Source organism: Drosophila sechellia, chromosome 3R (assembly GCF_004382195.2).
Source record: "Drosophila sechellia strain sech25 chromosome 3R, ASM438219v1, whole genome shotgun sequence".
NCBI classification, from domain to species: Eukaryota; Metazoa; Arthropoda; class Insecta; order Diptera; family Drosophilidae; genus Drosophila; species Drosophila sechellia.
The window spans coordinates 10,762,476-10,779,462 of NC_045952.1; the positions used below are offsets into that span (position 1 = coordinate 10,762,476).

Sequence of the window (16,987 nt, forward strand, 5' to 3'; positions counted from 1 at the left end):
CTCACCCGACGACAGAGCCGGAGACCAAACAAGGCCGCTAATTGGCTTAGACCACAAAACATACCTAAGACCGAGTTCAAGGCAGCCCCGGCACCCGATTACCGGCCATCTAATTATGCAAATCTAACATACTCAATCGATTGGGGAATCGGACATTGCAGCGATTTCCTCGCTACCGCTCTATCTGAAATATCATTATCTGAAATTATCGCTTTTAAGGGGGCTGATAAATGGAAATGTCTTGTTTCACATTTAAGTATTCAAATCTTGATAAAGACTTAAACGGGCACGCAAATCCACAGTATTTAAATGAGTTTCTTATTCAAGAGAATGATTAACTTCCAAGAAAAGATTTATTTGTAATTTATACCAATAGATACCGAGTATTTCAATGAGCTATTTTAAAGGACGAAAACAATCTCTTACCACGCCTTCCAAGTTGTGCACTATTTTAGGTTACCCCTTATCTCTTTTTTACTCACCTGCTAGGAAGGTGGGGCAGTGGAGATTGTTCTTGTAGGTGGCACTGAGATCGTTGAGTAGCGGAGCCTTCACCACCGCCAAGGCGAGGACGAAGCACAAGGAAGCGCAGTGGGCGAAGTAGATCCAGGTTTGGTGGGTCTTCAAAGTGATGATGGAGCGATCCCGCATCCGGGTGGCCAGACGTCCGTGTCCGTACAAGTACATGACCATGGAAGAGGCCAACACCAAAGCGGTGGACAAAAGATACAAAGCCAAAGTGACCACTGCATTCAGGATGAGTCCCGGCTGATGAACCGGCATGGCCTCGGCGTAGATCTGCAGCTTGTACAGATTCGAGATGCCCACATAACCCAGTATGATGTCCAGGGCGGCCACCACCATCTGGAGGCTGAAAACGCAGGCAAAGGCCTTTGAGGTATTCCAGAAAACGGCCGGATACCGAACGGACCACACCAACAGGGCGAAAAGTAGGTTCACAAACTCGGCACTGGGTGGCTGGGAGAAAATTGCCACATCGATGGGTTTATCAATGCCAAAGAAGAGCTGCAGCATTCCGGCAAAGCCATCCAGTCGGACGTAATCCTGCCCTGGCTTCGGACCGTTTGGTTCGGCAGGAGGTGCAGGCGTCAGGGCGGGCACTGCCTGAAAATCACCATCCTCCAGCTCGAAGTCCTCGTTCTCCTCTGGCTCCTCCTCATTCGATTTGGCAACGAATTCGCTGGAATTTATATTGGCATCACCGAGCAGATATTCCGGCTCGATTTCAACTCCGGCAGCCCGTTTGGATATCCTGCGTTTCTGGTTCTTCGCTTTGATGGCAATGATCTTGGAGTTGGAGGCCGAGACGGGCGTCGAGGGAATCGGTAGCTCTGGCAGGACTTCGGGTCTTACGCGATGAATGCTGCTGTCGCGCGTGGTGGTTTCCTCCTCTGGAAAGCTCTCGAGGATCGCCTGCTCGTGGGAGGCCACGTGATGGCGACGCGGTGGCTGCTGTTGACGTTGTTTATTGTGAAGTTTGTGGTGTTTGCGGGATTTTCCATGATGGTGATGTGCTGGTTGTCTGCTGGTTGTTATCTCCATCGGTTTAATAGTGGTGGTAGTGGTGGTGCCCCTTGTTCTAGTTGTTGTGGCTGCAGTGGTTGTTGTCGATGTCGTAGTTGTTGTTGTGGTAGATGTTGTGCTACTGGAGCTGCTCGATGCGTCCGCTTTGCCCAGAGTTCCTAGCTGTTGCCAATTTTCCACATTTAACTTGTCGGCGTCAGAGGACGCCTTAGCCGTTGTGGTTGACGTTCCAACTGCGGTTCTTGGCGCCAACTCATCGAAATCTGGCATGATGACGGTTCCCTCTTCGCCGACACCCACACCTTCATCTCCATCATCTTCCTCGCCACGAATCGCCTCCTCCAGCTCTTGGCGCTCCTCCTCGTCGATATCTTGATTAATTAAATCGGGCACTTCAAAGTATTGGCCCTTGCCTGCATCCAGTTTATTGGCGGTGGTTGTTGTCCTGGTCGTCGCCGTCGTCTTGGCCGCCTTCCTGCCGTTTGCCATCCTATCGGGTCGCAGATCGAACAAATTGTTATTGCCCCCGGCTGGCACTCCACGGATGGCCGTGAACATGGTATCGTTGAAGTAGTCCTCCTCGTCCTGTTCCAAGCTGTTTGCAGTCAAGTTTAGTCTGCCATGCTGGTGGAGGGACTGCTGCTGGCTCGACGGCTGGTGGTGCCTGGGAAAGGGTGTGGCTCCCACCACCGACATGGCCATCAAATTGCGTCGATTGATCACAACAAAGTCCAATTCAGTGGCCCAAATTTGCTCTGGAATGGTAAAGAGCGAAAGAGAAAGATTTAAGGGGGGGTTTGTGGATTGATGGTTGCTCAAGTACATAGAATTAATTGCTTTGAACTCGGTAAGGAAGGCAAGTTGCTTTCGCATCTAATTCGAATACATCACGCAGGATTACATGGTAAGCACCTGTTAAGGACGAAAGCACACACACACCACTTGCATAAACATGAGCTCGTGTAATAAGCAGGATGCTTTCTTGTCTTCCACTCGAATCCACCCTTCAGCCGTGTGGCAATCGTTAATTAAATGAGGCATCGATACTTGCAGGACTTCTATAATCCACGCCCCGTTGATTATTAGACGCGGGGCAATGGGCTACGCTTCCCTGCCTGAATCTCAATGAATACCAATCAAGTCAAATCAATGACGACGTGAACTGGAATGTCCAGACAATGGGGAATCTGCGCCGTATTCGCTCTGTTCGAAAGCCAAAAGAGGAAAACAGAAAACTATTTTTCCGCCAGATCCCATTTCCGTTCGATTCAGCACCAAATGGGAAAACAATGCACACAATTCCACCATTAGGCAACATGGCCGGTCAGTTTCGGAGGTCTAATTAGGCGCACAGTGGAAACATATGTACATATACGAACCTCCGGAGCACCCTACTATTTCACCCGATCTCCTTAAGCTATCATGCATACTTGCCCAACTTTCGAACTGATAACTACTTTGCAGTGGCTTCACTTCTGCTCAGCGGCGGAGCTTAATATTCATGTTTATTACGGTCAGACCCTGGTAATGCGATTTATTGGAGCAAGCCGAGATTTGGGGACTATTCACCCGGGCTGGCATGCCACTCTATGTTCCGGCGGAGTCCGAAAACCAATCAGGCGAGCAGATAAGCACTAAACTAAGTTCTTAGTTTTGGGTTCTCTTCAATAAACTTTAAAGGTTATTAACCATCTGATGCTTTAACTCTCCAGTCACACAATTGTTTAATTAATGCAGTTAATTAATATGCGGTATTTTTTGTCAAGACTTTGCTTTCAAAACTTTGATAATTAGGCAAGTTTAGCCATTAATTAAATATTTTACACTTAAGAATGTAATTCATTTAAAAGTTTACTTCTAAAAAACATGGCTATAAGTAAATAATTACCCAGTTTCTTGAAAGCCAATTGATCAATAAATAATCCAGACACTTCTATTGACAGCGCAATTCCTTTGGGGTCAAAACAGGTAACTTGCCTGGCCCAAAGGATTGTAAGCCCACCTATTTTTCGGCCACAGTCTCAATACTTTCCCACCACCACAGTCCCTAATCCCAATTAAATCCGCCTCGGAGCCACGAATTTGTTTGTCTTAGCCCAGTTAAAACGCTGCTGAGCTTTGCAAAGATCCCAGAAAGCTTTCTAATTAGTTTACTTTATGATGTCGCTCATGGCATATACATACATAGCACCTATAGAATGGCCCTCTTAATAATGGAGTGCCCAGGAAAGAAATGAAAATTTGCCAAGTTAACACTTTCATAAAATAATTTATTAGTGGAATTGCTTTAAGGACGTTTACCCAGCGGGCGGTGGGAAATAAAAGAAAGCCACTAAAAATGGGAATTGCCGAGCAAATATTAAAGACAATGGCCCGAAACGAAGGCGAAGGACGAAGGACGAACTCAGGCAAGGATGGGCGAAACCAACTCGAAAGCCAAGAAACACGAACCGATGTGGAATTACAACAATGGCTGCCATAATAATATGTCCCTTCTGCCGTTGTCGTTGTTGCAATGGCCAAAGACGATGCTGGCGAAGCGGCAAGTGGCTCGTAAAACCGACAACACCGAAAATCTGAAGATTAACCCGGAGCTCCCCAACACCACATGGCAGCTCTACACCCAACCCAACCACCACCCATCCTCCCTCTTGATTATGCCAATGACAATAACACCAATGAGAAAAGAACGAAAACAAGCGGCCGAAAGGACGGTGATGCCGTAGATGCCGCAGCTCTGGGGATAAGAGTAATGAAAATGCGCAAATCCAACTCCGGCCACGCCGACCGGAGGCGCAGGCGGCGGTGGCTTCCAGCTGCGGTAATAGTTGCGATAAGACGGGTCCCACATTATCCCCGAGTCCCCAGCACCATCCCCCACCAACCCCCCATCTGCAGCTCCAGCTCGCGCTCGTTAAGTCTTTAGCATGAATAATGATAAGTTCTCCGCTACAAGAAGCTAAGCCCATGTACAGTGGTGGCTAGAAAATTAGTTACACTGCCAGCCATAATCTTTGATTCATTCGGAAACTTAGATTTCCAAAAAGTAATTATAATTAATATTTTGTATAAATTTAAATATTTTGTTACTCTTTTTCCCACTGATATATAGTCTCATAAAAAATGTATATATTTTCTACCGCTGTTGTGCCTAGAACTCACACCCAACGGACAGTCCGGGGCCAATGTCTTGAGCCACTTGCGAAGCTCCCGCCGAGCAGGCCATCCACTACCACTTGGTTCTCCATCCACATAAACTCACCCATCCATCCAGGAACCGCCTGGTAATCTGAGCCACGCTGTTTAGCAGCCTTTTATGGGCTCAATATGGCACTGGACTAGGCCCTACTGCTTTCCATCCGCTTTTCCCGCCTACCCCCCACCTTGGTCATCCGAATTTTCATTTGTTTTTCACCAGAGATGTCTGCATTAATTATTTATGAGTGCGGGATGGCGTATAAGTGATTTCGCCATAAAATTGTTCGTCGTAGTGATTTTTGTGTCATCTATTAATGAAATTAATTAACGAATTGCGGCCACTTCCGTCCCGTCTTCCTTTCCTCAAGCACCTAACTTTTTTTTCAGTGTTCTTTTCTGATGGCGACAACAGCTGCAGGCCGCCGGGAACTTTTTATTATAATATTTTAATCAGTCTTTTACTTTGTGATGTAAATGAGACACTTTGATGGGTCAGTGGGTAAGTGAAGAAAAGAAAATATTAAAATCTTGGAAAAATCTTTTGCTTGTTTTGAGAGTGAAATTCTTTTAAATGGTAGCCATAACCAAAGAACGAAATTTTAAAACAGAAACGAATCTAATGACCGAATTATCATATTTTGTTAGCTTTATCCTCTTATTGTTTTATCTTTACCACCCTAGTTTTAGAAGTTCTTCATTAGTGAATAAAAACACTGCGTATACGTATTTTCTCAAAAGTCGTTAAAGTTCTCGCTGAATTTTATGAAATGCATTTGTGGCCACTCCATTTGATGGCTTTCTTCCCTGCAGCTTTTTATGCGAGTTGGGCGAAAGTTTTAAAAGCATTTTTTATGATTCGCCTCGCCTAATTGCAGCATCTTTCTGTGGTCCCGATATTATGCTAATATAAACTTCAGATCCCTTCGCACCCATCAGATTCTGCGAGCCAACCATGGGGCGTCAATCAAATTGAAGAAAATCTCTAATTGCCGGCTAAAAATCATAATTCCCAACTTACTCGCATAAGCGCATCATCATCAACCGGGCCGACAGGCCAATCTTGGCCAGCTTAAGTCTTTAAGGATGTCAAACGCGTTGACAAATTGCAAGGGACAAAAGGGCAAGAAAAGATGAGGAGGAGCAAAAAACTATGGAGAAATGGAAGAAAAATGGTGAAAAGCCAGCCAGCCAGTCAGTCGAGCGTGAAAATGGCGAAAACGGAGTCGCGAGACAAGGCATTGCACTTAGCTTGACCAGCTGGCCCCTTGACCCCGGGCCATGCCATCCATAAACTCCATTTGGACCACCACCACCACCCTTTTGGCCAAGTGCAACTTTAGCTTTGACTGCACATTTTATTTGCGCCGATGATTTTCTAATTTAGGAGCGCGGTGTGGGTGGAAAAACAATTTCCCGCCCAGCATGGATTGCACATCGACCGCCGATGGAATGTCTGTCAGCGACAAGAGATCGATTTTGTGGCACTGCTGGTTCAGTATAAAAAAACTCAAACAGGAGCATCACAAACAACAAAAACGACATCGAAATTAATTGAAAAATCACACAGGAATGGCGCGGGGGCGATCCAGCATCCAAGTCACTCAGTTAGTCAGTCAGCGAGGATTTAAACTCATCACGTCATGGCTTTTATGATGCCAATCCAACCCAATGGCCCGCTGTCGGTGCCACATTTTTAATTTAGTCCGCGTGGCAACGATGGACCGATGGACCGCTGCACTGCTGGTCGATGGCATTGTCTTTTCGTCCTGCCTTCCTGCCTGCCTGCCTGTCCAGTGATTCACTTCTGTTCTGTTCTCCGTTTCCCACTGGTTCAATAAACAAGTCAACCACTCTCGACCAACTGCTGGCCGGGGACTTGGACTGCGGCTCGGCTATCCACTTTAAATGTAGTAAATTTTGATTTGCCTGCCGATGGTGCAGCTACAGCTGTAGCCTTTCATCATTGTTTCGCCCAACGCGATTTTATTCCCTTTTTTGCAATCGCAGCTGCCATTCGTCGGCCATTTAGCGAAAGTTTTTGATGGAAAATGGTATGTGTACTTTGGCAAGCGGCTTAGCAACTTTAAATGCTGAACAAACCTTTTAATATTAAGCAGCTAAAATGTAATGGAAGTTCATAAATATATTTTTGGATTTTAAAATGCATCTTGTTATCACGAGAAAGTTCATTCAAAGATACTTTGTATCATTTCATCTTTTGTAGTTGTCGCTGTGAAAAAGCCTTTATCTCTGGCTAACTAAATGTAACTGAGGAAATAAAAATTTAAAAGTAACTCCAGGATATGTTTTACTCTAATGCAGTTTATAAATATCTCGCGAAATAACAAGTGTTTCTTGTCACCTTCCTAGTGCAGCTGAATGTAATTGCACCGCCATTTTTTATGCCAGCCTGTCATTAACTGTGGAATTAGTTTACTGGGCTGCCAGGACGTCGGCGGCATCATGTGAGACTCGTCGATCCAACTGTACACAGAGGCGGCAGCACACGTGGAGCTCCCAGGATGTGGTATGCAAACAGAGCCCGACGATGCAACGTGGCCCAGGACTCGACTCATTCGACTGGTGTCCTGCTCACAGTTGGCCAACATTTGCACAGTTTTGGGTCGCCATTGCTGCTGCCTTGTTATTAACATGGCTTATTGCAGGCCATAATAACCTCCTCCCCTGCCACTGTCAACCTGTTACCCCCGCCCTACTCCGCTTGTCTGTGTGTTTGTGCATGTGTGTGAGTGGTGTTTGCTCCTGCGGTTGTTAGCCTGTGTGCTCGCTCGTTCGTTTGTGTTTTTGTTTGCCGAGCGGTCGGGCTGTATATGTTTGGCCAGCAGATTTCCCCAGCGATTGCCTTTGAAGCTGCTGCTCCAGCAGCTCCTCGGAATTTTTTGTTTAGCTTCCTCCGGATATTCCCCTAAGTTCACTTTGTTAAGCGTCCTTCAGAGCATCCTAAACTTCTTGGTTAAACAGTTTCGTCCTGGCCCACACATATGCCAGCGAATTTAAATTGGCCTGCTCATTTACACGGCTGCGGGATTTTCCCCCGAGAAGAATGAAAATTGCAGCCAATTTCAGTTCGTTTTAAGGACAATAAATTTAATTAAAACTCGGAATGGCAAACGCGATTGTGAATTGATTGCATCGACAATGGAAATTATGATTGATAAAAGGCCCACCCATAATCCCATCCTTTTGCCAGGAAAAACTGCCTCCACTCATGTTCATTTTAATAGTTGTCATCAGCGACAGCGCCAGTGTCATCGCACCATCAATATGACAATGTACAACGTGGCGTATGCTTGACAACAATGAAAGCGGGGATAAACGCGATTCGTGCTCGGCAACATTGTGCATGGGTTATTCTCCTGCCCCATTGCCCCCCGGAATTTCCTTTTCCGCGGGAAGTGCATAATCGACATGCGATAAAAAAGTAGCTACAAAAGTAGCTCTAAGGGGATCGAAAGTTTTACTACCCTATGGGTTTTGCCATTGAAGAGATACAAAGATTGTTTCAAATAGTTAGAATCAGCACACATTTCGGTAAAGTTAATTAGGATTAAAGTTTAAAGTGTGGCTCTATATTGAAAAACAAGCCAAGTTTGATAATCATATACAGACAATAGTGAAATTTAATATTTGACTCAGAGGAAGACGTGCACCGGAAATGCACAGCTGCAAATAAAGCAACATGGCGTACACTTCCGGCAGCGCCATATTGCCTCGCTGCTCTGTTGCCTACTTATGAGCGCCATCCGCTTCTGATTTCGCCCATTCATTCGCTGTTGGTTAATTAAGCTCACCTTTTGGCAGCAATCCGTTCTCAATGATGCGAGCCTCGAGCAGCAAACGCGGCAGCAGCAGGCAGAATGCAATCAGGATGTGGACGAAGGCCGCCGTGGGTCCGCCGTGTGTCCAAAGGGCTCGAAGGGTTCCGCCCCGCGACTCCTCCTCCAGACCATCGTGCGGCGAGAGGGTGCAGCGCCGCTCCCTGGCACCTGTGGCCAATTTAATTCCGTCGTTTGCCAAGTTGCCAACCTGTCGAGTAGTCCACAAAATGCCAAATTATTAAAATGAAATGCACTACATATGATTTGTTTTTCGACAAGCTCATTGGGCTGGAATTGGGGAAATGGAGTATATAGTTCACATATGCAAACAATCATTCAGTTGGGTGGATTTAAATAAGCAGAGCCAAGGACTTGGCAATGAATGCTTATTGATTCAACCTCGCTTTCGCTTTTCCCTCTTGGGCGGAAATTGAAAATTTCACTAGACTCACTCCACTATCTGCGAAATGTGCATGCATATGCAATTTCAATTTCTCCTATTTGCGCTGGAATTATTTAGTAAAACACAAATGCTAGCAAAAAGCGCATTCTGCATACTGAAAGATATAAGTTAAAAATACAGAAAGCAAAGCTTAAATCCGAAATTCGATGTAACTTTTTTTAATATAAATAAAATAATTCTGTATTATTACACCAATTAAAAAATTTTAAACGGATAAATAACTTTTTATCCATTGATTCTGTTTAAAAAATAGTACGTTTATTTTAAAAGTTATGACTGAAATCAACAAGCACTCTGCAAGGGTAAAAAATATGGAAACAGTATTTATATATGGTTAATGTGATTTATTTTTCGTCACGGACCACTGATATTTTACACTGTCTATTTTTCATTGCCGTGATTCATAACACACTTAGACCGACAATCAATTAGTATTTTGATTAAAACAATATTACTAATTCCATGAAAGTAATGCGATATGTATGTATGTATGATTTGAATTGAATTTCAGGATGTCCTAACTTACACATTCAACCTAATTTATGCTAATTATTCGGGATATCAAATTTTCTCAAACCGAATGGCACCTACCATATTCACTGAATAAATTACTCGACAGTGAATCTATCAAATGGTATGGCATTTCGCATTTCATAATTGCCTGCAACAGGCGACTGGCCAAAAGGGACGATATCCATGGTTGACCGCACACCAGTCCAACTGCATGTCGGACAATTTGGTGTACACGTCCCTGGGGCCCGGGGCCATTATTAAAAAATCTATCCGCAAATAAAAAACTACTAGAAACTGAACATGTGTAGAGCAGAAACAAAAATGCGCACAAAAAGTGCTTTTGTGTTTGGGTTTTTAATGCATTTATGCGCTCAAAATGCGAACACATCGCGATTTGAGCGACAGAGTGAGGCAAGCCAAGGCATTGCGCATACGACGCGTTGGCGCATAAACAAGAGCAACAAATAAAGGAAACGTTGCACGTGACAAATGGCAAAATGAAATATTTATATACGCGCACCCATGCAATATATATGCATCTATTATTTTTCCCACATAAAGTATATATTCCCAAGCTCCCTCTACATTTATTTCCACGAGCCACAACAACAAAATAAACGAGCATTAAAATCACGTGTATATGTACATATAAATAAAGGCGAGCGTTCGGGCTTTTAAATTAAAAACAAGCAGACATCAGAATGATGAAGGAGCAGGATCTGAATCAAGGATCTGAGCCAAAAGCACCAGGAACAGCAAATGGAAACCGACTCGTTCACTTTGTTTTTCTGCGCTCCGGTTTAGTTGGTTTTGTCTCGTTGGTTTGGTCTGGTTTGGTTTGCTTCCGCGGAGGAGCAACAATGATTGCAATTTGCAAAAAGCGAAGTGCATTCCAAGTGCTGGCGGGCTCGGGGAATCGCGCCGAGTGCCAGGCGCATAATACATTTAAATGTGCCAACAGTACGCGGCTCCTTCCCCGCAGGCAAATCATGTCTAAATCGTGTCACTGCGATTACTCATTACTCGTTCATTAACGTCTTAGATGTGGGAAAAGCCTAAAGATGCTTTAAGTGTCCTGGCGGGGATTAATTAGAAATCCAGGTGCAGAGAGAAACTGGTTTTATAATATCTAAATTGAATATCTCTTAGGTGGATATATATTTACAACCGTTGTTTAATTTCAGTTTTTAATTTAAGATAATTTTTTAGCATCACTTTAACGATTCTCATAAACATGTGCCATAAACTGAGTATATGCTTAGTTTCTCCGGCATTGAAAACTCCCCATTCACGTTGGTCAGCCATTTCGTTAGAGGCACTTGCCACATACGGCGTGCGGTCTATTCCGCCACCCAGTGGTTTTATTCATTCGTTTAATTTCGAATGCTGTGCAAATATGAAAGTCGCAAAGTTTTCGCATCTCGTTGTTATGGCCGTGACAGTTTGCCAGCAGCTCCTGCTCCTTTGCCCGGCTTTCCACCGCTTTTCCCACTTTCCAATTGCCTCAAGTCTTATCGCTCGACACATACTCGTACCCGTAGGAGTTGAACGTAATTGTGACTGGTCTGTGGGTCTGTTGTTTTGTTGGTCCGATGGCAAAAGCTAAAAAAACTAAGCAAAACTATGAACTTCTGGCCCTGTTCCTGTCGCCCGCCCTGATTTCGGGACTCCGAGTCCTGGTTCCTGCCAGGGTCCTGATAGCCACGCCTCAATGGTCAATGTTGGGATTTTAGTTTGCAACCAATTTCTGTTCGTTGTCGTTTGTTGTTGCCTTTTATTAAACGTTCGGCGACGTGTGATGAAGCCCTTTCCCCACTGCTGTCTGTGTTTTTCCCTCCCTTTGTCATTCAGCTCGTTGGCGGTTTTTGGTTTTCGGTGGGTTGCACCTCTACCTCTACCCTACCACCCTTCACCTACTTTCCACCCACTTTCCACCCATTTCCCTTGCTTTTCATCGCCCTCTGTCTGCTCGCTGACTGATAGGCAGCTTTTGCCGGGCTGCATTTTTTGGCGGCTCCTGATGATGTTGGTTGTGTTTTTGTTGTCGATGCTGTTCTGCCGCTTTTGTGGCTGTCTGGCCAGCGGTGAAAAGGAATATTTGCATACAATTTGTATACTCTTTTATGGCGAGGAAAGTCCCACGCAGTGATTTTTGTGACGGCTCCATGAATATTAATACCGAAATCAATGGGAAATTGAAAAGCTTTGAACCGGATTTTCTTTCTTTGTCAATTTAAATAAATAAATATTTAGAGTCACACAGCAATATTGGTTTTTTTAGAGTATTAGACGGAAACAGAATTGGAAAATTAATCATTTTATTCAGAATTCAAGGGGGTTTCTTTAAAAACTTACATTGACGAATATTTAAAGTCAAAAATACAATATTGATTTTAATATATTTTATAAAATGACTATTAGGTAGAAATGCTTAGTTAACCAAATCATTTTCATACAACCAACAGTATTTCCGGTACCAAACTGATGCTCCTGCTCCAGAAGGAGTATAATCAACCCTTTCTGGGCTGTAGGCTCCATACTTAATGGCATTATGTATTTGGGATCTGAAAGGGGTGATGCATAGTGGAGGACAAGTGACGCCACATGCAGCTGGCCGACTTCCTGTGGTAGGATCTACGGTCAGTCTGCTGTCACAGCCAATGGACAGTCTGTGGCGAACTATGGACATCAGTCCACGCCCAATTCCCCACTCCATATGCCGGCAGCTTCCTCCTTCCATTTCGCTGGTTTTAAAAACAAGCCAATTATTTGTGAAAACTTTCAGTTTGAGTGGGTAAAAGGGGTACATACATACATATATGGGGACGAGGACCTGGAATGACAGGAACTCCATCGCCAAGACTAACAAGACCACACCAAGCGAAAAGTGGCAGGAATCAGGAATATCATACTTTGGAAAATGCTACTCAAATAAATAACTAAAATAATACTATTATATGCCTACATTCCAATTAGTAGCAGTTTAAAAAGAGTATTTTCCTCAGGAAATTCAATTTAAGCTGACACAAGTTTGCAAGCAAGGAAAATATTGGTACTTTGTTCGATTTCTCGTGTAAAAAAGTATTGTTTCGCTGAAGAAAAATTACTTTTCCAGTGCAGACAGCACTTTCCTTACCACCCTGTGCCTCCCCCCATATCTGTCTTTCATTTTAAGTGGCTTTTATCGGAAACACGGAGCAAAAGGAGTAAATGGTGGTGGAGTAAATGCCGTTTGTCGGTGATTGTATTTTCCTATCGAGCTTGTGCCATCATCGTCTGCCCGCACACTTAATAAATATGAGATAAATAAAACACTAACTAAACTATGGGAACTATATGTGCAGCTTGGCCAAAGGGAAATAGAAAGGGAAAACCATAATTGCATTTATTATGCTGATAAAAGCACAGACACTGGGAAAGGGGTAAAGAGGAGTCGATCTCGCACACAGAGGACTCACACACACACAGACCAATAGAATGTTTGTTTGGAATGTATGTGTTTGTGTGACTCCGTCCTGTGTTGTCAGCCATTTTGCGGATCCACTGAAAAGGACCCACAACGTATGCTCCTCTTGGTCTGCCGATGCTGCCGCTGCTGTTTTTGTTTGCAAATAAATTTAATAACGTGAATAATGCCACTAAAAATAATTCACAAAAACCCAAAGAGCCGCGGCGTACTGGCAAATGGCAGAGAGAACAAAAAATTTAATTATTGAGTGCAACCGAGTACACAGACTGGCAGTAAGAGGACACTGCCATACACAGTTAATTAACGCAGGGGCATGATCCCGGTTAAAAGCCCATTGGAACAATGCCATCGCCACCAACAACATCACCACCACCGCCTCCTCATAAGCCAACCACTCACCTTAAATACGGCAGATGTAAAAAAGACCGGCAGCAGGATGAACACCACTCCAGAAAGGACAATCTGCAGATTGAGTTCGGCTACAGGCTCGATTTTCCAGGGTATCAGAGAGCATCCTGTGAAGATATATATATATTATAGTATATAAATAATATTTTCTTTTGCAGAAAACATGAAGCAAAGACAAAGGAAATGATTTCTTGGAAATATTTAGGATACACTATGTATGTTAGTTTTTGACATATGGATGCAACCACATACATATGTATTTTAAATAAACATGATTAAACATTTTCAAGTGAAAAAGCTAAGTCAAACAGAATGATAAATAAATTAAAAATGCTTAGAAATTCTTAAGCCAGCTTGTGGGGAAACATAACTTAAAACTTACCCAAGAACCTGTAGGCTCCGTGCATGGCCAAGTATCCTTGGAACAGGGTGAGCAGCACACCATACCAGATCGACCATAGCGAGTTGAGGTGCAGATAGCTGCCGGAATCGTGGCCGGAGTGCTGGAGGCTGGTGTAGCGGCTCTGGTGGCGCTTGGACTTGATATACTTGGCCTGGAGTTGCTGTTGCTGCTGCGTGAGGCTGCTGCTCGCCGTTGTGGCGTTCGTCATTACGGAGTTGCAGAGGCTAGAGTTGAGGCTGCCGCCTCCGGAGGAGGCTCCTGCTCCAGATCCCTGGTGCTTGCCACCCATCTTCGTTGGTGGACTGGGCTTTGTTTGGCTTTCGACGCTCCGATGGCTTTTGTCTTTGCTAGTCGGGTTTTTATTGCTCTGCGCGACAGCGAATAATGTTGACAATCAATTTCTGTCTATCGCTATTTATATTGATTTTGTATTGATTCTGAACACTGGTTTTCTATTTACTCAAGTGCTGCTGTTGCTGCTGCTGCTGATGATGATGATCGTGATGATGAGGCTGCTTATTGTTTTTCCCATTTCCCATTCCAGTGGGTAATATTTGTCCGCTGATATGGCTCATTATAACGTCCGACGTTTCTATTTGCCGGCGCATATTTGTGGAAATTCGTGTCGATTTCCCACACTTTGATTGGCACTGATTTGCTGTGACTGCAATGACAGGCAGGAAAATAAATGTGAATTTTCGTTGTGACGAGATAAAATACAATACATTTTAGGTAAAATAAGTAACTTAGAAAATAAAATGTTTATGCGCACTTTAGTAATATATATATATAATATAAGTACGATTATTTACTTGTAAAATACATTTTCTATCAACTATCTTAAGTAATGATTTTTATGAACAATTTTTTACTTGCGAGTGGTAATAGTAAATAAAAAACCTTTTTCTTCTTAATGTTTTTTCCTTTTAATGAAGCATTTATAATATACAACTAGAAACCTATATAACCTCAGATTTATTTTCATTTTTGTAGGATAGGAGTTTTCATCAAATAGTCAAATCATCAAAATAATTCCCGAACATCCGCCACCTGCCGTTTTATTGTAATTATACCTTTTTAATCAACCATTCGATTATGTAATTAGGCAAGCAATTATCAATCAGAGGCGCTCTTTAAATATTCATGACATTTTTAAAGCCCACTTAAACCATAAATAATTAATTGTCGTGCGCAAATCCGAGCCGTATTTTAATTAGTCACCTACGAGGATGGCGTTGCCGTTGCTACACGACACATGGCCAAATTGACGCGCCCAAATTGGTAACAATTTAAATAAGATTACAACTCCCAAAGGGGGCAATAAAGGGGTGGATAAACTACAAATCAATCCGCTGGGGGAAATGGAGGAGAAATTGCCGACAGACCGTACAGTGTCTGCAAACCAATTTGGCACACGAGAGTTACTATACAGTTCCTGGTGCTTTTCGGAGTAGGGCTGTGGATATTGCTGTTACTATTGGGTGTTGCATGCAGCATGTAGCATGTTGCTGGCGCTGTTGGCTGTCGCATAATTAAGCCAAACCTCGTTTGCCAGACAGACAAATGCGTCGGAAGGACCAACGATGGGGAATGGAGGATGGGGAACGGGAGATGGCGAGACAGAGGCAGAACCTCCAGGGAGGAGCCTCCTTTGTCTGGGCCCTTGTTAAATGCGTCGCAACTCGTATTCTGACACATCGGAAGCAGCATAATTATAGGCCAAAGAAACACTAAGCCAAAATTATGTAATTTGCGAAAAAAAATCTATATATATTTATGTAAAATATATAAGTAATCAAGATAACTATGATGTAAGATGTCAAGGCCGTGATTTAAGTTCAACTTTTACTTTTCTTCTTTTTGACTTCTGGAAGCTTAGCTCTTCTTTAGAACAATTGGTAACCAAAAAAAACGCAATTTTAATATATTATATTATTATTATTATTTTTCTCACTGCACTTACTGCAGCTTGTTAACTGCGAGGCAGGTAAACTATTTGCAGCTTTGCGTGTTGCAGTTGAATCTAACACGTGTAACATTTATGACGCCTTTCAGCAAATTTTGCGTTTTGTTCGACACAACCGCGGGAAAAGTGTGGAAAATGGAAAATGGGAAAGGGAAAACGCAGTTCCTTGGCCTTCCTTCACAATTCCCTTTGTGCGCCCCGTTTGCCATGCAAAAATAATAAAATGTTTGCAATTTGTTCGCGTCGATGTTGTTTGCAATTAAACGTGTTGCAACAACACATTTAAAAAATGGGACGGAATGTGCCCTTATCCGCGTTTTTCGCGCTGCCCAGTAATTGACCCTATTTAATTGATAATGAGTGCTCTGTGAACGTATTGTCCACGGCACAAGCGACAGCAAAATGGCAGTAAAATCAGAATATCAGTCGACCATCGGCAGTAAGCCATGGCGTTTTAATGCCCCGACAATGATAAGTATATTTTTACAGGTATTAGCAAGTCAGTAAACCAAATAAAATCGTTTTTAATTTAAAAAAATAAATCGTTAATAAATGAAATTTCTGTTCAATTAAATATTATTTGCGGAATTACAAGCATCCGATAACTTTGTTGTTCCTAATGAAACCCATACCCGCCTGAAACCTAATATAATCGACATTTACCCTCAATCTGCTACCTTATCCACACAAACTCCAAGCTCCAAGTGTCGACCATGAACCTGTAAGTCCTGTTTCGTTTACTCCTATTGGTAATAATTTGATGTTAATTACAATCTTCACCAGGCTCAGCCAGAACAACGAGTCCTGTTTCATGTTTGAGTTCCGGAAGCCATGTGCCTTTGTAGCCGGCAAGAAGTGGCGGGTGGTTAATGTGCACCCAAGGCAGTGCCACTCCCTCGAGTTCCTTCGTCCTTCCTGTTTTGACATACCCAACATGAGATTAGCCAGCCGCAAAAGTCATAAATGCAGATGTTTACATTTCTTTTCTCCCACTCCCAGCCCCTTGTCTTCACTTGCTTCCTTTGGGGCATTTTCTTTGTCTTTTGCCGGTGCAGCAGAAGATGGGGCAGGTGGTTGGGTTTTTTGGGTGTGGTCGAAGGGGGTGGCGTTGTGCTTTCGGGGAGCAGTCGAGAAGATAGACCAAGAACTTTTGCCCCTGTCCTTGGGGCAATTTGTCGCGTTC

The 16,987-nt window shown here is 43.4% G+C and overlaps 1 protein-coding gene across 6 annotated transcripts in view; it reads right to left on the reverse strand.

Moving 5' to 3' along the window:
- LOC6616675 (protein tincar) overlaps positions 1-16,987 on the reverse strand; it is a 60,601-nt gene that overhangs the window by 5,742 nt on the left and 37,872 nt on the right. For all 6 annotated transcript variants that reach the window (XM_032723146.1, XM_032723145.1, XM_032723143.1 and 3 more), the window contains 4 exons: positions 13,818-14,502; positions 13,427-13,542; positions 8,556-8,790; positions 483-2,300 (listed from right to left, as the gene is read on the reverse strand). In XM_032723146.1, coding sequence (XP_032579037.1) covers positions 483-2,300; positions 8,556-8,790; positions 13,427-13,542; positions 13,818-14,127 — 2,479 coding nt within the window. In that variant the 5' untranslated portion in view covers positions 14,128-14,502. The remainder of the gene's footprint in view (positions 1-482; positions 2,301-8,555; positions 8,791-13,426; positions 13,543-13,817; positions 14,503-16,987) is intronic.